At 38.9% G+C, this 21,895-nt stretch overlaps 1 protein-coding gene and 1 long non-coding RNA gene across 2 annotated transcripts in view; both read left to right on the top strand.

The window, feature by feature from the left end:
* Positions 1 to 21,895, top strand: part of LOC130084235 (uncharacterized) — a 212,983-nt gene that overhangs the window by 165,855 nt on the left and 25,233 nt on the right. The window lies entirely within an intron of this gene.
* The window catches only part of LOC130084233 (G patch domain-containing protein 8), a 135,249-nt gene that overhangs the window by 109,794 nt on the left and 3,560 nt on the right, over positions 1 to 21,895 (top strand). The window contains exon 3 of the mRNA XM_056249472.1: positions 21,677 to 21,807. Coding sequence (XP_056105447.1) covers positions 21,677 to 21,807 — 131 coding nt within the window. The remainder of the gene's footprint in view (positions 1 to 21,676; positions 21,808 to 21,895) is intronic.

The following is a 21,895-nucleotide window of genomic DNA, read 5'->3' on the forward strand; positions in this document are numbered from 1 at the left end:
TTTTTCTTTATATCGCACAAATTGTTTTAAGAAATACACTTACTGGTTTGCAAATCTTATGCAAAAACAATTGTAAAAGACATTCTCAATTGATTTCTGAATGATGGCAATCCTGTGACACATACATCACACAGAGAGAGAGAGGCATGCAAATATTAGGGGGAAGTGTCGAGAACTTTTTTGAACAGTTCCACTGGAGACTAAGAGAAGAATCTGGAGGGAATCCCCTGCTTGACTCCCATGGCTGAGTTGGATTTCAGGCTAGAGACACACAGATATGAACTTTGGAGATAATCTATATTTCATAACCCATAGTCACTGGGGTGTGCTGAGGAAGGATTCAATCGGATCTGAAGGAGTCCAAGCCTAGTCATGTCTGTGTTTCTATAAAAAGCGCAGCAGGCTGCGTAATGTTTAAAAAATAGCTGAGGGACGTGTGTGAGCGTAAGGTCTATCCTCAGGGCATTTAGGTGTGGGGTGGGAGGCAGCTCTGGGAGAAGATAAAGAGATTGTTTTTTTAACGCTGCTCAAACAGTTCATTTGTCCTTCTATGAACCATTCCTGTGTGGCTTCACACTCAGAAAGTGTTTTGAAAAAAAAAATGGAAAAGGAAAAAGTGGTGTCTGCTTTCTCAGCCAAAAGCGGTGAGTCAGCAGCCTGAAATGAATGAATGGATAACAGTTATAAAGGGAAAAGGGGATAAACTCAGACAAATAATTGCACAAAACTTCATTTGCAGCAGATGGAGGAATTTGTACAATTCTTCGTGAACTTTTGAAAGCCTGAGGGTAGGGATAGCGGTTCTGTTATGTAAACAGCCACTTTAGATGTTACAGTCATTACTCGAAGCCGCATTGCGAGTATCTGATAAGACAATAATAGAATATTTGCTAGGGGCTCTCTGCATCTACCAGCAAGTCAATATCCATTTTTGATTAAAAAAAAAAAAACTGCTTAGAAATACAGCGCTTATATAACCGATGTGTTCTATTACTAGATATATTGACATCACACACACACACACACAACGTGAGATCGGGAGTGATGCGTAACAGTCAGTTTAACCAATTCAAAATTAGCTAACCCTGTAAGAAAAAAGAATCTGTTGAAAAACGGAAAAGGCACTGGCAGGACATTATCCTTTAAGATGTCGGACATTTCCTTTAATCCTAAAACACGCACATAACTTAATGCGTAATTCAAAATACAGATAAAACCCCTGTGGAAAGTAAATATGGAAAATTTCTTTATATTAACACAGTACATTGGGTCCTATTACAGACTTTTCTGAGAGTGTGCCTACATATCACTACATGACATACAAGCAACACCAAAAATTTACAAGCATTAAAATTATGTAATAAATGATAAAAAAATCAATAAATAGTGTACATATATAGTAGGCCTATATATTCGTTTGTATCACTCCGCTTGCTGCGACTCTCATGGCGGTCGAGCAAATCCACCATATTTTTTATAAGTTCTAGGCCTGGCCTACTGTAGTTGTTTTAAAGGGATACTCCACCGTTTTTTCATATTAAACTATGTTATTCCCTTAACTAAGACGAGTTGATACATACCTCTCTCGTCTCAGTGTGTGCACTCAATCGCTCTGTCTTGCGGTGAAACTTTGATAGCACTTAGCTTAGCCCAGTTCATTCATTAGGATTCAAGCAGAGAAGCGAACAACCACCTCCACGCTTTCCCTATTTAAATACAGTTACACGAGTAGTGTAACTCGACCAAGAATGGTGACACAAAATAAAACGTTGCGCTTTTCTAAGCGTGTAAAATGGATAACTATAATGTATGGCGGAATACCATAGCAAGCGTTTGGGAGCACTTCGACTCGGCGCATATATATCTATGTACTCGGCGCAGTAATATCATCACTCCAGAGAGGGAGCGGGGGGAGAGGATTTTTCACGAGTGATGATATTACTGCGCCGAGTCGAAGTGCTCCCAAGCACTTGCTGTGGTATTCCGCGATACATTATAGTTATCCATTTTACACGCTTAGATAAGCGCAGCGTTTTATTTTGTGTCACCATTCTTGGTCGAGTTACACTACTCGTGTAGTGTTTGGTGGTTGGTCGCTTCTCTGCTTGAATCCTAATGAATGAACTAGGCTAAGCTAAGTGCTATCAAAGTTTCACTGCAAGACAGAGCGATTTAGTGCACACACTGAGACGAGAGAGGTATGTATCAACTCGTCTTAGTTAAGGAATAACATAGTTTAATATGAAAAAAGGTGGAGTATCCCTTTAAGAGTTTTTTAGGCGAGAATGTAGTTATTTACTAATAATCTTAGTGCCTATTTTACGATCTGTTGAGGCGCTTTTGCAGACTCTCAGTGAACAGCGTCATCTCGGCCATTCCTTCGGGAATTTGTCGCTGGCTCTTATGTTGATAGTGGTTAAACATGAGATATACTTCATTTGGGGTATATCAAACAGGCGATGGTCTTATTAATCTATTACTTGTTCCAGAGCAAATCGATTTTGGTTAAGGGAAAAATCAAGTTTCATAAAATATTTAGGCTATATTTCACTTGAATCCTGTACTTGTTTGCTTGTGTTTATTTCCTATTGTCTTTTATAATGGGTATTGTTGTTGATTTAAAAATTGTTGTTCAACAAAGATTTTTATAAAACGGATAGTTCCGGTCCGTGATTCTGATTGGTTGAGCCGCGTTCTAAACCGTTGTAAATTACTCAACAAACATACACCTGTGACCGCATTACATTAGTATTACTGCCCGTTTGTGATTCTTTGTTGCTGCATGTGTTGCTTTAGCCTGGTCCTACCAGACTCTCGTACATTTCATTTGTATATGAAGTACTGAAGGAAAATGAAAATTGAGCGGAAGTACGTAGGAGGGCGGAGCCAGGCTAGTGTTGCTTGGCAACCTCTTTGGAACTGCATTGATTGGCAGAGGAATAATGTGTTATAACGTTATATTTTTTGTTCCTGGTGTTTATTTTATGAATAAAAGAAATGTTAAAATGAATATTTTTATGGAGTAACCATTTTATAAAAGCAATAAGCCCCTTGAAGCCGTGATTTACAGTGAGTTTCGAACAGCTAAGGGGCGTTGTTAGGCACAATGCGGAACGGAGTTCTAATTACACTGTAAGTCATGGCTTCACGGGGCTTATTGCTTTATTTGAATCCGTAGCGGAAGGAAGTAGTTCTGCACTAAAGATGGTTTTTAAAGACACTCCGTTGTTGTTTCTTATTTATTTACTCAGGTGTGCCGTCAAACTGTTGTATAAACGCAATATCACACTCGTAGCCGTGCGATATGCTGTATATCAGCAAGCTGTGATTACCTACAGCCTCATGCCTATATATATATTACTGTAAAAATTATCTTTTTGGAGTAGCCTAATTTAATTTAAAAATCAAGAATTATTTGTTGACTACGTTTTACAAGAAAATACTATTTTCTACTTGAAAATTTCTTTGTAATTGTGAAAATAACTAGCTATTTCTGAGTGAGAATTGTTTATACACTATTTTATTCTGTGTATATTAGGCTATGTATTTTTTATGGATTTATATATTTGAATACTATTAAAATGATTAACAAAATTTAAACTGATGTCCATGTTTTTTTATTATTATTGTTTCAACCCATTCTGGTGATGGGGTAGGTTTTAACAGCACTCTTTGTATTTGACATTGATTTACACAGTTTAAAAGTTGAACATTTTTAAACTACTATAATTTTAAGCAGTTTAAGACACAGAGCGCAAAAACACTAGGGAACAGATGTTGAAACAAAATATGTTACAACACTCCCCAGTCTCCCGTATAAAAAAGAGCATCTTTTAGCCTGTGTTTATGTGTGTACAGCAGGAGAAACAGCTTCTGTGTGGATGAAAGCTTCCCCCGAAAGCTCCTTACTGCACCTTCCTGCAATATCCGGTTCCAAATCTCCTCTCCTCTCCTCCCTCTCACTCGCATCCTCTAGGCTTCAAAGGGTCTCCTTTCCTGATCCTCAGGCACCTTACACACATACTCATTACAGCATTCAAACCTATACGCAACACACAAATGTTACAGATCACCTAACCTGACAGCCTGTCATCTTTGGAGCTGCTGAAGAGGGTCTAAAAGAGTTTTAGCAGACAGCTTTTTGCCTGCAGCCCAACGCTAACACTCAACACATGAGCCCTGTGCGCGGTGTACATCAGACGGCAGAGGATATTGGAAGTGTTTTTGGTGGATTATCTGCCTGTGAACGTGCAGATTGGGGTGAGGATAATCCACATGTTGATGTTTTCCTCCTGGGGTGAATGAGAGTGACAGTTTATAATCAACGTTAAGTAGAAACACCAGCATCCAAATCTCGGCCGAGGATTACATAGTTCCTTCGCTCGCGGCTGTCAGGAAAAGGTTTGCGGAAGATACATTGTTTCAGCTGGTAGTCTGTAATCTTTAGTTTGAGTTCCAAATTGCTAGATAGGTGCTTCTCATGTGTGGGGTTTTATCATATTTCCAGGAATTTTATTAAATGTCCTTCTGAGCAAAATGCTCTCGCTCGGCACGAAACTGTCCATAGAGATGGTTCGCGCTGAGAGAAGGGAGAAAGAGAGGGAGTTTTTCATTTTCTTTTCAAGTAAATGCCTGAGGCTTATCACTGCCTCTCTGCACCAACTGCAGTTGGCCACAGAATAAGCAGTGATGAGATTAGGCTGAGTGTGATTGGCGCAGACTCCCAACAGAGAGGGTTTGTACTGAAGGTGGCGTAATATGGGTGGCTCTTTTTTTTTATCCGGCAGCCATGGATTTGGAGACGTGAGAACGTGCTGAATTGATGCCACACAGTAGAGCGGAGGTAATGCACATCCATTAGTAATGTTTAATGGGCAAAGTGGCATGCTATCTGTCTTTGTTACATGGTACCCTTTACTAAATCACACTGAATGCTGAGTAAAATCTTTTCTACTATAGCAAACAGCACTACTAGTGCACATACTCAAGAGAAGGGTCTTTGACATTGATTTCTTTATGCTCATTGTGATTTACACAAGCAGGACACGTTCTTGGATCAGCTTTCTTTGTTGTTGCTGGAACAACATTCCTACCAAGCAATCAGAGCCCACTGATTTGAAAGGTTGGGGAATGTTGCTCCAGGAACAACAAAGCTTGTTGAATGCGGAACTTGTCCTGCGACCTTGTAAATCACAAGGTGGAGTTTGTTTATCCAGACAGGAATAATAAAATGAGCCATTCATGTAATAATAATAAAGTTTTGAAAAGTGGTGGCCATATCAAAACATAACAAAATTTTTATATATATTTATATTACATTTCAAAAGTTGTGGGTCAGTAAGATTATTTTCTTTTTGAAAGATTTTTTTTTTCAGCAAGGATGCATTAAATTGATCAAAAGTGAAAGTAAAGCTGTTTGCATTGTTACTAATTTTTTATTTCAAATAAATGCTGTTCTTTCTTTTTTTCACAAAAATACTAAATAGTAAATCAACATTTTCAATATAATAATAAATGTTTCTTGGGCACCAAATCAGCATATTAGAATGATTTCTGAAGGATCATGTGACATTCAATACTGCAGTAATTCAGATTTGTTCTATCAGAAGACTAAATTACATTAAATAAATATTGAAATAGAAAACAATTGTTTTAAATTGTATTAATACTTCACAATATTACAGCTTTTACTGTATTAAAAAAAAAAAAAAAAGTAGCCTTGGTGAGCAAAAATCTTACTGACCCCAAACTTTTCAGCTGTTGTGAATATCTTTTAATTTGATATTAAATCACATTACTAGGGCTATCTATTAATTTGAACCAATTACATGATATGATAATATGTAGGCATTACATCTCTATACCATTGAACATTACCTAAAGTGGCTTCAGTAGAATGTATTGAACAAGGCCTGGTTCCCCGATAACGCTCACTCTTAGCGCGATTCACTCTTAAGAAGATTCGAAAGATATTTCTTACCAAAGTTGTTTATGTTCCCTAAGTGTGTTCCCCGAAGTGTCCCTTAAGAAGCTTCTTAACACGCTGCCTCTTACGTTCGACGTTACAAAGGCGCTGTCCCAAGTGAAGGTGCTGAATTAGTTGGCATCGATTGCTCAGGAATCGATTTTCCACTTCACGCGAAGGTGCATTACGGCGTTAAGAAAGACAACACGTTCTAACTTCTATGCAAATGAAACATTCCTCAAATTATTCCAGTAACATTTATTTTAATTAAATTATCAAATTGTCAGTAATATGTTCACACGATATGCTGTGACGGGTAGACGAACCGGGTATCCCTCGCTAATCATCCACCCTCCTTATCCCGTTGTGCCACTTGTGCCGCTTCTTGACATGGGCTTAACGACTTCTAAAAATGATGTATTACACTTTTATATTAATGGTAAGGTACTTTACAATCAGAATTGATTGGCAAGCAGCTGCAGTTACTAATGTTTAATGCGGTATTGATTGCCATTGGTTAAAGGCTTAAGGGCTTAAAGCAAAATTCCGCCGCGTTAGCCTGGCAAGCGCAGGTCTGAGAAGGTCCAGCAGCTCCATAATGAGTTGTCTTGGGAGGCGAATTTTTTTTTAATATAGCCACGTCAGGCAAAATGTCAAAAGGGCTTAAGTTTTGCCGAATAAAAAAATGGACATGGACGGCTCCGCGGTCGGCGCCGTCTTTGATTCAATACAAGGACACGTTGGATCGCTACCATAGTTGGTCGCTTACTGGACACCACCATGCTTACCCATTTATAGATCTTAGCCATTTAGAGCCAAATTGTTTGCCAGATTTTAATTATCAAAAGTGATTGCCAATTTAAACGCTTTAATGACATTACGAAATAGCCTAGGCTAATTACCACCATATTAGTTCTGATGCCAAATAAAGTCAACTTTATAAATAGGCCTGTATCCATTGCGAACATATTTTATTATTAGTCTTAAAATGTCCATAACATAAAATCATCGTTGAGCCACAACATTGTCAACATACCATAGTTTGACTTACGCTAAGAGAGAGCTTACGAATGGTCCAGACCAACCTTACGAAAGTGTGACTTACAGAAGATATACTTAGCGTACGAACGTGTCGGGAATCATGCCATAAAGTTAAGAGAGAGGTTAAGGAATAGGTTAAGAACTACTTAGCGATAAGAACGTTTTGGGGAACCGGGCCCATAACGATATGACAATCCATCCTGCAATTGAGTTTGTTTGTCTGTCTTAAGGCTGGAATACACAACTTGAACAGATTTTAAAAACACTAGGCGTCATACAGTTGCCGACTTTGTAAATAGTTACATAGGAAAAACTGGGCATCATACACTAAACGTCTGAGGATCACACACTACCAGACTTTTCAAATCATTACGAACACAACAAACTCACGCAGAAACACGTGTCTTGCTGCTTCTGTAGGAGACACGTGACAATTGAAAACAATGTGTTCTAAAATCAGCTCAAAATATCAAACATTTTTGATATCCTCCAACTGGATGGAATCTAACTTTGAAGCTAAAAATTCGGAGTTTGTGACCATCATACACTACATGATTTTCTGTGAAATCTGCCAACTCAAATCTGCAGACTGGCTCTGACTTTTGGCAGTTAGCATCAACTTGTCCAGACTGTAAATCAGGGCAAAAATCTGGTAGTGTAGTCATGTAGTGTATTCCAGCCTTTAAATTAGGGTCTGTTCACGCAGGACCTGTTATTGCATTCTGTCTGGACTAAATTTTAATAGTACTGGCATATTTTTTTGAGTATTTTAAGATGCAGTGCAAACAACACTTGTGTCGTTTTAAAAAGTGTAGCTGCTGTCATACTAAAAAGTGATCAATTGACTTAACTTAAAAAAGTGAGGAAACCCATTGCCTTAAAATTATTAAGTAAATAAACTTTGTGTAATTGGGAAAAAAAGTAAGTTATGTGAACTTGACAATTCCACATAACTTAATTTATTCAATTATGCATAAGTTTATTTACCTAATAATTTTCAAGAAACGGGTTTCCTCACTTTTTTAAAGTCCCTGTGAACCGGAAGTTGCAAACGACTTTTCTCCAGTGTTGTGACGTATTTCCGAGAGAAACGGAATACTAAATGGGGCAAAATAGTGGGCGTGGCTTTTTTCCAACTAGCACCTGATTGGATCTAGAAAAGTAGGTGTTTTCATTCACCCTGTCTACTGTCGGTTGGAGGGGCGTGGTTACGGATATTAAGCAGACACCCAAACTGTCAAACCTACGCCTGCGTCCGAAACCGCTTACTCAATGAGTAGGTACTTAAAGGTTCTCTAAGCGATGTCGGGTGACGTCACTTCTTGTTGACGTTTAAAGTATTGTCAAACAAAACGGAGGCTAGCTAGACCCTCCCTCCTCCTCATCCGCGCACTAACCCCCCAAACCCCGCCCCCAAGTCATTCTTGTCGGTGATTGGGTGGAACTGTTTGTCATGTTTCGTGGAGCGGGTCGCCGCAGTTTGTTTTTGTTGCTGTTTGTGTGGATTCTGGGCTGTCTACAGAGATCGCGTTTCTTTACAGTGTGTTCAGGGGACAGGCAGCCAGCGGTTAGTGAGGAGATGTTTGCTGTATGTGACAAAAAATGTTTTGGCCTAAAAAACGCGTGACATCGCTTAGAGCACCTTTAATTTCAATGAGTACTTACTTAACGAGCGCTAAAAGAGTAGTTACTTTATAGCCAAATCTCGTTGAGTATGAATGCGATCCGGACATCATACGCCATGTTGACGTTATCATGTGACCTACGACGCGTTATCACAAGCGCAACAACTTAAAAGATGAACGACACGTTTAATTCATCTATCTGTAAATATCTTGATATTGATGAAACTTGCTCATTTTGTGGTATTGTTGAAGAAACAGCTGCCAATTTATTTTGTGAATACATTTAGGGTTGATTTAAGTTGTTATATTTTAAACCCTACTAATGTGACCCACAGTTTTATCCTTATAACGATAAAAAAATGTAAGAAACCCCAAAATCGTCATCTCTTGAATATGTTGTTAATTTCTTTATTTTATACCCAAAACGTTTCTCCTTTAAGTTTTCCTCTTTTCTTGATGAATTTACCTCTCGTTTCAACCCTCAGACTTATAACAACAAAACGTCTCAGGTTACGCCTGTAACCTATGTTCCCTGAGAACAGGGAACGAGACAATACGTCATCGACGTTATGGGGAACGCCTCAGGCGTGACAGGTGTCTGAAGTCAAGTATCAACTCACAGCAATCATGTTGACCGGCGACAGCCCGTGCATCATCAGCTTGAATGATGAGTGCGCAACCTGGATGTATAAGAAGGGTGCCTTGAAACCGTGACAACATCCTATCGTCTGAAGGGACTGTTGCAGGCAGGCCCCGAGGTATGGCAGGGAGACGTATTGTCTCGTTCCCTGTTCTCAGGGAACATAGGTTACAGTCGTAACCTGAGACGTTCCCTTTCGAAGGGAACTCAACAATACGTCATCGACGTTATGGGGAACGAAATACCCACGCCGCCATACTGAGGGGAGTGCATGCCCAATGGCAGTGACAACTGTCAGAACCAGTAATACAAAGGACACTAAAACCACTCACCCTAGGTCACATTGGGCTGTCAGTGACAGCACTCCCTACCGGTTATAGCCCAAGCTAATGAACCGAGAAAACTGCCAGAACATAGTTCATGGGAGGTATATCTGGGCCAGCTCAAAGGCTTAGGACCACAACTTCCTAATAGAAGGGGTCCCTTCTAGGGAGTGTGGCTAGGGGACTCAAGGGACTCCCAGCCAGTCACTATTCAGGAGAGCATGCCTCCTGACATGCCACCAGGCTGGCCTGGTGATCTATACTAAGACGCACAGTCTGGCCATTGCCTGTCTGTCCGAGACAGAGCCTCTGGAAACTGCCTTGGAAAAGGCATTCAAAACTGAAGGCCTGCAAAGCTGGCAGAAACCATTCAGTTCCGGATCACAGAGACGAGACCACCTGGAGAGTGTAACTCAACCTCAAGAAATGACGGAAGTCGTCCACTCAATCCATGGGTCTACCCAGTGCTCGTACTGAACACTGAGGAAGTAAGAGAGGGATCAAAACCAGGAAGGTCTGCTGAGGCCAAAGACCTGATTACCCCCTATGTGGGGAGCTCCAGTACCTGAGAGCTCACATCAGAAAAGGCCGGTGAGGCCTGTAACCTGGCGACCACAGTATGTGGGAGCTCATACCAGGAAGGCCGATGAGGCCTGTAACCTGGCGACCACAGTATGTGGGAGCTTATATCAGGAAGGCCGGTGAGGCCTGTAACCTGATACCCAGTATATGGGAACTCATATCAGGAAGGCCGGAGAGGCCTGACACCTGACGACCACAGCATGTGGGAGCTCACATCAGGAAGGCCGGGTGAGGCCTGTAACCTGGCGACCACAGCATGTGGGAGCTCATAACCAGGAAGGCCGGGTGAGGCCTGTAACCTGGCGACCACAGTGTGTGGGAGCTCATATCAGGAAGGCCGGTGAGGCCTGTAACCTGATACCCAGAATATGGGAGCTCATAACCAGGAAGTCCTGATAAGGCCTGCAACCTGAAAACCACACCACGTGGGGGCTACATTAGAAAGTACATGAAACAAAAGTGCATGTACTTAGTCATTCCGAGTCCAGAAAAGGCCTGGATCAGAATGAAGAAGTTAGCCAGAAAGGCGTCTGTCGTAGCATATTTTGACGACAGGATGCATCTAGAGTGGGACCCGAGGTGAAAGACTTGGGTCTGGGCCACATAGAAAGGGACTGAAGCGTACAGCGCATGACCCTTACCATAAAAATGTTTTTTAGAAAGTACACAAGATGTTCCATCATGTGACTTACCATAAGTATGGTTTTGACATGACCAGGAAGGCCAGATGAGGCCTATAACCTGATAGTCAAAATGTGTGGGAGATCATATTCAGGAAGGCCTGATGAGGCCTGCAACCTGACATGTGAAAGCTCACAACCACACCCTAGCGACCACAGTGAGTGGGAGTTCACATTCAGGAAGGCCTGGTGAGGCCTGAAACCTGACATGTGACAACTCATAACCAGGAAGGCCAAGGAGGCCTGAAGCCTGGTGACCACTGAATGTGGGAGCTCAAAACCATGAAGGCCGGCGAGGCCTGTAACCTGACAACCACAGTATGTGGGAGCTCTTATCAGGAAGGCCGGTGAGGCCTGTAACCTGGCGAGCACGGTAAGTGGGAGCTCATATCAGGAAGGCCGGTGAGGCCTGAAACCTGACAACCACAGCATGTGGAAGCTCATACTCAGGAAGGCCGGGTGAGGCCTGTAACCTGGCGACCACAGTATGTGGGAGCTCATAACCAGGAAGGCCGGGTGAGGCCTGTAACCTGGCGACCACAGTATGTGGGAGCTCATAACCAGGAAGGCCGGGTGAGGCCTGTAACCTGGCGAGCACAGAAGGTGAGAGCTCATATCAGGAAGGCCCATAACGTCGATGACGTATTGTTGAGTTCCCTTCGAAAGGGAACAATTTTTAATGTATTATGAAGAACTATTTAAAGATATTTAGCCTTGTTATTGTTCTTTTTTCCTGTGTATAAATATCATATGATGTACACAAACCAATGATCTTTATGTTTTCTGTTTTGTCATTATGATTGTTCATTGTTAGATACAACTATGGTATCTTTTCATGATCTTGACTTTATGTAATAAGTTTAAATTATATGAGTGGCAGGTGCACTAACACTTCATAACATCAGTAACTCGACAGCACAACCTAGAACAGTTTTCCTCGGCGTTTGTAATGTCTGCACAAGGAGACGGGCCGCTGCTCGAAGATCTCCTTTGGAGAAAACTGTTGACTTTATACTCGAAAAATGTAAGTATCGCTCCTTAAAAATTAATATATTAGCCTACCTCAGAATGAATTGCATTGTTAGCCCGCCCCAAAACTTAAACAAAATAATATTAAATGCTGACCAATACTTAATTATATTACTTTTTTATATCCTAAAAATGAAATAATTTAATAAAACAAGCTAAATGTAATTTGTTTTGTCATATGAGTTATGCATGAATACATGTGAACATCTCAATTGTCAGTCAAGCAATGAATTAATGCATACATTAAATAATTATATTTTATATACTGACAACAATAAGAAACATGAATAAATGAGTAAAAGAACAAATAAAAGTAACCATCACACAATAAACAAATGCATATACAATTCAACAACACATGAAACAAATCTTTATTCAAACTACAAGCATGTATTTACAGGCGCTGAACCCCACTACTGCCATCTCAACACAGCGGTTCCCATTCTGCGGCTTTATTCTGATGAATTCACCAGAGGTGACCGTGCCTTCGTGCCGGAGCTTGTTGCTGCGCTGCGCTTCACAATCTGAGGCGATAAGGGCAGATGGAGAGATGGAGCGTCTCATCCATGGCACCGTTTCCAGGATTCAGCTCTGGGCTCCTCATCCTCAGTGCTCACACCAGTCTGAATAAAAACATGTTTAGTTACTTTATAGATTTGTTTATTTACCTTATTTACAGCACATTTGTCTAATGTCAACAGTGTTGACAACAGTGAATTAACGTTATCCTATAATAATGCCACATACATCACTCAGATGTCTTTTTCATGTTGTGCAATATGTCAAATACTTACAATATTTTCCTTTCAGACCTAAATAGACATTTTAAATAAGCGTGTTTAAGATATGGTTATGTAAATCCACTTTAGAGACGTTACGTGTGCTTAGAGCTCCCCTGTTATACAAAACATGTTTTTACAGCAAAATCACAACTATACTATACTGTCTAACTACTTTACACCTTCAACAGTTAAAACGTTTACTCTATAGTAGTTTAACACGGAACCGTGTTTACTCACATTTGAAAACCCCCGGCGTCGCTGATCTCCGTGATGTTTGATAATGACGTATGCTCTCGCGTGGCCTCCTGGGATAGAAGAGTATCCATCGGTTGAGCACTCAAAAATCTGGGCGAAAGCAGTAAGCCATCCGAGAACTTGTCCCCTACTCTTTTATGAATACTGATGTTTCGAACGTACTGCTTCCTTCAGGTACTGTTTTCGCCTACTATATAGTAGGAAAGTAGGCATATTCGAACGCACTTAAGTCCGAATCTCGCGATAATTAGTACGTCCCCCAGGTAATTCTCGCCTACACTCAAAAAAATGGTTTTGTGGCTCTGTTATTTTTACCCAAGTATGTTTTGTTAAAGTAACACACATATATTTCTTTTACCACCAAAACACTATTGTATTGCATTAAATTAACTTAACCTGTCACTCAAAAAAAATGACTCTTTAAACTTACTCAATTTAATTATGGACAGTGGTTCCACACAAGCACATTATGTTTTATTAACATTAATGGAATTTGTTGAATCTATGTAAGCTCCTTGTGTTGTGACAACACAACTGAATCAGATAGAATCTATGTGAAATAGTAAGGTCCAAACAAATCAATGGAATTGCTTCCCTGTAACTGATACAGACTTAACTGAACCGATATAGACTTTCATCGAACCTTCGTACAAGGTTAAAAACTAGTTCAAATGTGGCCATTGTGGGCATATTTTCAACATCATTTATGGTCTCATTTAGACAGAATTACTTTGACTATTGCTGTCAGATGATCTTAGTGAGAATTAGCAGAAGTTTAGATATTTAGATTATTAGATATTTAGATATTTGTTTCATTTGAAGTGTCACCATTGTGGTGATCAGTGTTTGCTTTAGTTGGGCTCTTGGTCCCTGTAGTTTTTACATTAACTTGTCATTGGCTGCTGTAAATGTGTGTTTGTATAACACAATTGTTGTGGCAGAGAAAGCCAAGAAAAAGTTAGATCAGGTGTTATCAGCTCAATGTTGATGATGACATAATCATCACAAATCAAGTTTCAAATGTTGAGTTTAAAATTGTATTAATGTTTGGCATTACCAACCTTGTGGAAGTGCAATATTGGTGCCAATAGAATAAGAAATATTTTAAAAATATAAAAAGCATGTGCAAATGATGTTTTGAGCAAATGTATTATGTAGTCACACACAGACATCATGATTTTGGATATGAATCACAACAACGGTGACAATCAAAACAAAAAAGCTTGGGAATCAATGATGAGTTTTGAACTATGAAAGCTACCCATCATGCATTGCAGCATGACCATTTTTTTATTGTCACCATTGTTGTGAATCATATGTAAAATCTTGATGTCTGTGTGTGACAACATGATAGGCTTGCTCTGAACATCGTATGCACATAATTTTTATCCACCTCTAAATAAGTGATCATAAAAATGCTATTGGTGCCAGTATTGCAGATCCACATGGTGGCGGCTAGAAATGCGAAAGTGTCTGACAACATTAGATGAATGTTTTGTAAAGCTTTCATCATCAACATCAACATGAAGCTGATAACACCTGATCTTACTTATTCTTGACTTTCTTTGCAACATCGACTGTGTTATACAAACACAGAGATACAGCAGCCACAGAAAAGCTCAAGTAAAAATAAAGGGGACCAAGAGCCCAACTAAAGCAAACACTTATCACCACAATGGTGACACTTCAAATGAAACATCAACATCTAAACTTCTGTTAATTCTCACTAAGATCATCTGACAGCAATAGTCAAAGTAATTCTGTCTAAATTAGACCATAAATGATGTTGAAAATATGTCCACAATGGCCACATTTGAACTAGTTTTTAACCTTGTACGAAGGTTCGATGAAAGTCTATATCGGTTCAATTAAGTCTGTATCAGTTACAGGGAAGCAATTCCATTGATTTGTTTGGACATTACTATTTCACATAGATTCTATCTGATTCAGTTGTGTTGTCACAACACAAGGAGCTTACATAGATTCAACAAATTCCATTAATGTTAATAAAAAATAATTTGCTTGTGTGGAACCACTGTCCATAATTAAATTGACTAAGTTTAAAGAGTCATTTTTTTGAGTGTACTCTTTTATGATTCGTACATACTTTTCGCTCGCCTACTCTTTTTCCCATACTATATAGTAGGACGCAACCTACGTCATCAGGGAAGGTCCTCCAATGCAGAGTGGAGGGGAAATTTCAGATTTTGATTAAAGATTACGAAGCCAAAAAATTTTTTTGTGTGGATTGACTTGCATGGATGAATTGTTCACCACAAAACGATCAATTTAGGCAAACAAAGTAAGTATGGTCAATTTTGAATTCATGGGGACTTTAAGTTAAGTCAACTGATCACTTTTTACAGTGCTCACTCTTTCAATGATTCCGTTTTCTGTTGACAGCCCTTCGAGAATGGCTTACACACTGTCTCTCATGGTCTTGGTCTCTCCATATTCCCCAGGAGGAGGAGGAGGAGGACAGTGTTAGCAAACTGACCCCGCTCAATGACAAAGACAAAGTAAAAAAGTAGTTTCGTGGGCTGCATGCAGGAAGATCGAGGGAAGGGGACTGCCTGTTTCACAGTGCAGTGCACTATATGGGATGAGTGGGAGAACGAGAAAGCGGTGCGCTGCTCTCTCTGTAGACTGCCAGGATGAGTAGGCTCTTATTGTCTTCTGCCCTTGTCAAACGCCTGGAGCTCTCCAGGGTCTCCGCAGTCCAGCTGAGGCTCTATTCATCTCCACCTGCCACATCCCGATAAAGGTACAAGAGAGCACAGTGTTAAAAAAAGAAACCGAGTTAGAAAGGGAGAGGGGAAGATATGACTCATTTTGAAAGCATCAGAGGACCAGCTATACCTGAGGGGAAGAACAGACAGATGGAACGGTGTTAGACAACTCACACACATATACGCAGACACACACAGACACAGGTGTGCAGTCTATTCCGTTTCAATGCTTCATTATGCAGAGAATATTCTCTCTGTTTCTTAGTGCCGCTTGATGCTTTTTCTCGTGTATAAAAGAGAGAGAGGCATTCCCACCTGTTTGTTGTGTCAGGTTTTAGACTGGGAGGCAGGCTGACTAATGTTGCTCACATGTGCTCAGGAGGTCCAGAGAGGCCTGTCACAATACGGCAGATTTAACTAGGGAAACTGGAGCAAGAAGAAGGACCTCACACACACACATACCCTCGCAGTCGTATGGATACGCAGGTGTTTCCGGTTAACTCGACAAACAGGACAAACAGTAAAGAGTGTTGTAGCAGATATGCTATTTGTAAAAAAAAAAAAAAAAAAAATTACAATGCAAGATATTAAAACTTTTTTCAGATGCTGATACTAATTTTGATGTTAATACCGATATTGTTAAATGGCTGGTTCTATACTATTTTTTGTACACAAAAAAAAAGAATAAAATAACACCCTTAGAATAAAATAAATGAATTTCAGCATTACACTGTTATAATGTACAGTATGAAAAATGGATATTCATTTTGAGATTTGCTAAAGATTACAATTGTGTTATGAAATGTATTAGTGTTCAGGCAGACTAAAATTAGCCATTTAGAATCCTGTATTAGTAATTATGGATTTTGGTGGCCACATCAAAACAATTATTATAATAATAACAACTGAAAAGCATATTATTATATTAATAATTGTATGATAAATATGATCATGTGACACTGAAGACATCGCTGCTTAAAATTAATCTGAATGAATATTCATTTTGAGATTCTAGCTAAAGATGATATTTTTCAGTGTTATGAAATCTATTCATGTTTATATTAAAATGTGCTTCCAAATTCCAAAATTCCAGTTAATTAAATACTTGTCAAATTATGCCATTTGACTATTTTCTTTTATTTATTGGAACTGTATGGATAAAAACAAAAGATAGGATTATTCATAATAAATAAATCCGGTTTCAGTTAGATGAGCCACATGTAAAGACACTGAAAACAGCCAAAATATGAATACCTGTGACACTGTGAACACACATCAACTGAATTCTGAATTAATATGGCAATTTGCGATGTTGTCTGGCAATCGGTTTTCAAAGTAATCAATATAATCAACAAAGCCTGCTCAACTGAACTGAAAAGTAAACAATAGTTTTCTGCTTGGTGATTATTAAAATCATGTCACAGATATTCTGCAGTATATAATATAGCAGAATCTTTTGTTGGTGTCCAAGAGTGTAAACAATGAATTTAACTATCCCTTTTGTAGGAAGATCTGCATTTAATGTTGCATGATTGAACAAGGCAGTCATGATTGGCACTGAAGCTTGTAAAGATGACAGCTGTCTGCGTGACCCAAACTGACGGGAGCAGATGAACCACAATGACTTTCAGATTTTTGTGCAAAAAAAAGTAGCAGACAGAAATCCAGCTCTTTGAAGGCCTGTTCCTGGTGAAATGTTACAAGGTGACACCTCCATGTCTGGGCTCTGCGAGGTGGACAGAGATGTTTCAGCCAATTAGGGAACAGCCTGCTCTTGTCCCAGTGCTAAAATGGCAAATCTGCTAATATCTACAGTGAGGCCGAGTTCACAGTCAGTGTCAGCTGTCAGACCAGATTTCACACTACCATTGCACCTGCGTTTGTGTATGAATCATTGGTTAGTGTTATGAGTAATGTGCATGTATTAAATGTGTTTGTAATAGAATACAATTTGATACTCATGTCATATGTTGTTTTTGTATAGATTTACTATTTTATTTGGCGAAGTAAAGGGGGAACGAGTGATCATGACTCAATTCTCTTTTTTTTATGAGAATATTTTTTCTCACTGTTTTTCACGAGAGTGTGTTTGCTCAAGGTTGTGATATAATGTGGAAGTTGCCAGAAACTCTAGACAGGAGAGTATATTAAGTCCTATACCTGGCCTGGAGATTGTTCCTTAATATAAGAGTGAGGAAGAGACAGATAAATAGAAAGAGAAAGGGTTCTAGCAGCAGATTCACTAAAGGAATCGTGAAAACAACGCCAAAATGGCAACAAATGATCTGCTAAACAGCATTTTCATTGCGCTATTCTCCAATTTGCAGGTCATATTTTACTGTGTACCACTGGAACCCTTCACCACTGTGATTCAGATACTTGAACTGACTCTTAAAAATGCTAAAAATGTGCTTGACTTCATGGCACGTCTAACGTTCGTCTCCATCCGATCATCATTTCATGAATTACTGCTGCGATGATCAATAGAAAGCATCCCTTTTAAATGAACTACTGTTTACCACTTGTGGATGCTATGTAAATTGTGGCAGAGAAATGGTTGCAAATTATAAAACAATCATTTGGTAACAAAAAGTCTAATTTACATAAAGTATATAATTTATGTATATTACAAATTACATTCAAATATGAAGTGTTTTTGTGCTGAAAAGAATGACAGTTACTTAATTGAAATATTTTTTTTAGTGCATTTAGCATCTAGTTAAAAACTTGATCACGGTTGGTTAGTGAGTAAGATGCAGGATTTTGCACTAAAATAATGTGAGCAGAAGTGGTGCAACTTGAAAGCTCATAGAGAATGAGAGTAAAGGAGGAGCAGCATGGTTAACAGGGCGTTTTTTTTTTTTTTTTTTTGTCCTTTTAATTTCTTTGTTTGATCAATCGCTCATTTGGTGTGATCCCACCAGGCCAGCACCAATAAACACGTCCAGTTTTAGATTTTTTACAGAGGCTTAACCATGAAAAAGAGAACTAATAAAAACCTTATGCTGTGTGCAGTTCACAGCATTTTATTGTCTTTAAAATGCCATGCACATCGGCCTTAGTTTCCACTATAGTGCCTTTATATCCTCTGATATAGGCTCTTTACCCTGCACGCATTGATGGGATTCCTTTTAAGGTCTATTAACATTAGGATTTTTAGTAGCAACGTAAAACCCTTTGAGGTCTGTTATCTCAGCTGGTGAATCTCAGAGTAGTTGAGATGCAGATATCAAAGGGACCGGCACTATAGAAGATGCAAGATGCTGCATTTCTCATGAATTAAGATTCAGAATAGCTACCTCTGCTAAAGGTTGATAAAAAGTATCTTAATGGGCTTTTTTATATCCTAGTGAAAAGACATGTAAGTCAATAATATGCTAAAGGGTCTATCCTTACACATCACATGCAGACAAACCTCTGTTCTTCCACATTGATTAATCCGTCAGTGTTTGATCATCAGCACACAACAGAATTGATTTAATGGACTAGAGGCTGGAGGTCAATTAGAGCATCGCATCACCTCCAATTCTCATTAATCCCAACACAACTCAGGGTTAAAGTGTGTGTTTGTGCGTTGCAGTTCATGCCACATGAGAAACTGTACTTAATACAACAAGGACTGAACAACAAAAATTAGGTTTTAAAAATCAGAGAATCCTTTTGCATCTCTATACTAAATGTTTCCATTGGATGGTTCAAATATTCTTTTGTTCTTTCTTATCTGTCAATTATTCATGAGACAGATGTTTCATTGAAAGTGAAAATTATCTTCTGAAGGGCAAAATCTAAGGCATCATGGATATGAGAATATCCAAAGCTAATTATGAGTAGAGCATTTAGACATATACTTTAATGTGCCTTATCAATCATATCAGTCATGGAATGGTTTTATACCATAAACATCTCATTCTGTCAAAACCATCATTGTGTTTCCAGGCTGTAAAAGAGAGAGAGAGCAGTGCTTTCTGGAGTAGCACTTAATTAGAAAATGAGGCTGACCTGATGGATTTTTATTTTAAACATGGAATTTAGCATATTTCTATGAGACTTGAATGTCTAATAGTAAGCTTAGTGGAAAATAAATCCAAGATGGCAAGGCAGAGATAAATGATTTTAAATAATGAATTTCATTCTCTGAAAAGTATAGATAAATAGTGCAGCGCATACTTAAAATTATATTTCTTTAAATTAAATTATATATTGCTGTGAATTTTTATACTTTTTAGAGAGGTTCATTGTTAGCTTAGCAACATGCAAGCTTCAAATACTATTGAAATTATTTCACTCTGTATCAGTGTGTATTTCACTCTGGATCAGTGTATTGTAGTGCTTTCCAAAGTTCCATAACCGGTAGGTGCTGCCTTCGTTTTTGCCTTCCACTACACTGCTTTTCCATTATTTGTCCATGTAAGCCTGCGCCAGATAGATGTGTTTGACCATTGTGCTTTTAAAAAAAAAATTACTTTTAAAAAACGCACCTCAAGACCTTGCATTTTTTCCATTCCACTAGTCTGTGTGTCATGTTTTTAAATGCAACAACCCACTTAGAAGGCAGTTTCTTATGTAGACAGTCTGCAGCGAGGCAGCTCTCTACGTAGGTTTTGTAACAGATCTGTGGTATTATTATGCTTTTTTAGAATGAAACAGCACTCACATTCTGTCGGAATCTGAAGACAAGGCAAATTGTGTCTATTTTTTTACTTCATTCTCTCTAAGTGCATTTTTCTCTCTTATTTGCAGTACATTTTATATGTATGAAAATTTGTGATGTCGCCACAAAATTAATCTCAACTTTAGAATCTCTCTTCATGATAATGAATTGACAAACTATGTGCTAATATCATTTCAGCAATCTGTTTATGAATTGAAGTAGTATACTGAATTAACAGTTTTTAAATGAATTTGCATGTCTGTTCATTGAAATCTGAGTTTGATAATTTGTCATATCAATGTTGTTTTTGGAAGGTGAAGGTTTTAATGCGAGTATACACTGACATTTTTGTGGTTCCTATAGTGTGTGTATATACTCTGAAAAGCACTCTTCTGTGAAGCTCCCTTGAAGCAGGCATCATTAGTGTGTTTTGCTGTGTAAAGTCAGCAACCTCTGTTGGGAGTTAGCTTGCTAACGTCTCACAGATACAGTTTTTTTCCCTGTCAGTGCTTGTCACTATGCAGCAGAGGGGAACTGTCCTCCTCTTGGCACTCCCTTCACACCACCAACAAAATCTTGGTATAGGTTGTGCATGCATGTGATCACAAAAATAAAAGAGTTTGGGAAAAACCTAAGGTGCTTTGAGTTTGTGACACACCAGTGATAGCCCATTTCCATATTTTGGCTAATACCAATTAAAGACAGCAGTGTGTTTTTTTTCCTTACTTTTATGTGTGATTGTATTTTATTACCAGAGCAAATTAAACACCTATGTCACCTGTGTACTGTGGAGAGAGGGGGTGCAGTGGGTTACATTTTCATTGCCTTTCATGAGTCAAGACAAATATGGCTTTCTCTTAAATTCCCCTGCTGAGTAAAGTCAAAAGTGTTTGGCTGTGATCATGTGGCTTTCCATTCATGTCTGCTGAACAAATTCAGGCGCCACTATCACTTTTATTGTTTTGTGATTGTCTTTTGACTAGACTTGCTGAATTTGTTTACTTTGTTTCGATTTTTTTTTTCTCTGCCCTAAAGGGATGAAGTTATATATAGACAGGCATCCATCGATGTGGTCTGTGCCTTTTCCAAGGAGCCTTTTATGTGGGAAATTGATTGACTGTACAGTCTCTATTAACAGAAGCGTTAGAGATATTTTTGTATCTTTTTTTTTAATCAAATGTGTCGTAAGGCTGTTTCGGATTGTTCTGCCCCAATTGAACCCCAGGTTAGACCTGGATTGATGTTTATTTTTTCCTCCTGGATAAGCCTTCTTTATGGTCTTTATCCAAGCCAAACAAATGCTGTTTTCATGGAAAGCCTTAGGTTTTCAGAACTTCTTATCTCTCATTATCATCTGCCTGTTTTGTCTTACAGAGGCTGAAAGAGTTGAAGCAGAGAGAATTTGCACGCAATGTCTCCTCCAAGTCCTGGAAAGATGAGAAAAAGCAGAAAAGAGCTCTGAAACGACTGCACCAGCTTGCACAACTCAAACAGCAAAGAGACAGGTAAATCATAATATATTTAATCTCAATGTGATAATGTACTGTAAATGCATTCTTTATATAACGCATGCACTATATATTAGATTTAAAG

The sequence above is a fragment of the Rhinichthys klamathensis genome, unplaced genomic scaffold (assembly GCF_029890125.1).
Source record: "Rhinichthys klamathensis goyatoka isolate OS25496 unplaced genomic scaffold, OSU_Roscu_1.1 h1tg000060l_1, whole genome shotgun sequence".
In the NCBI taxonomy this organism is placed as follows: Eukaryota; Metazoa; Chordata; class Actinopteri; order Cypriniformes; family Leuciscidae; genus Rhinichthys; species Rhinichthys klamathensis.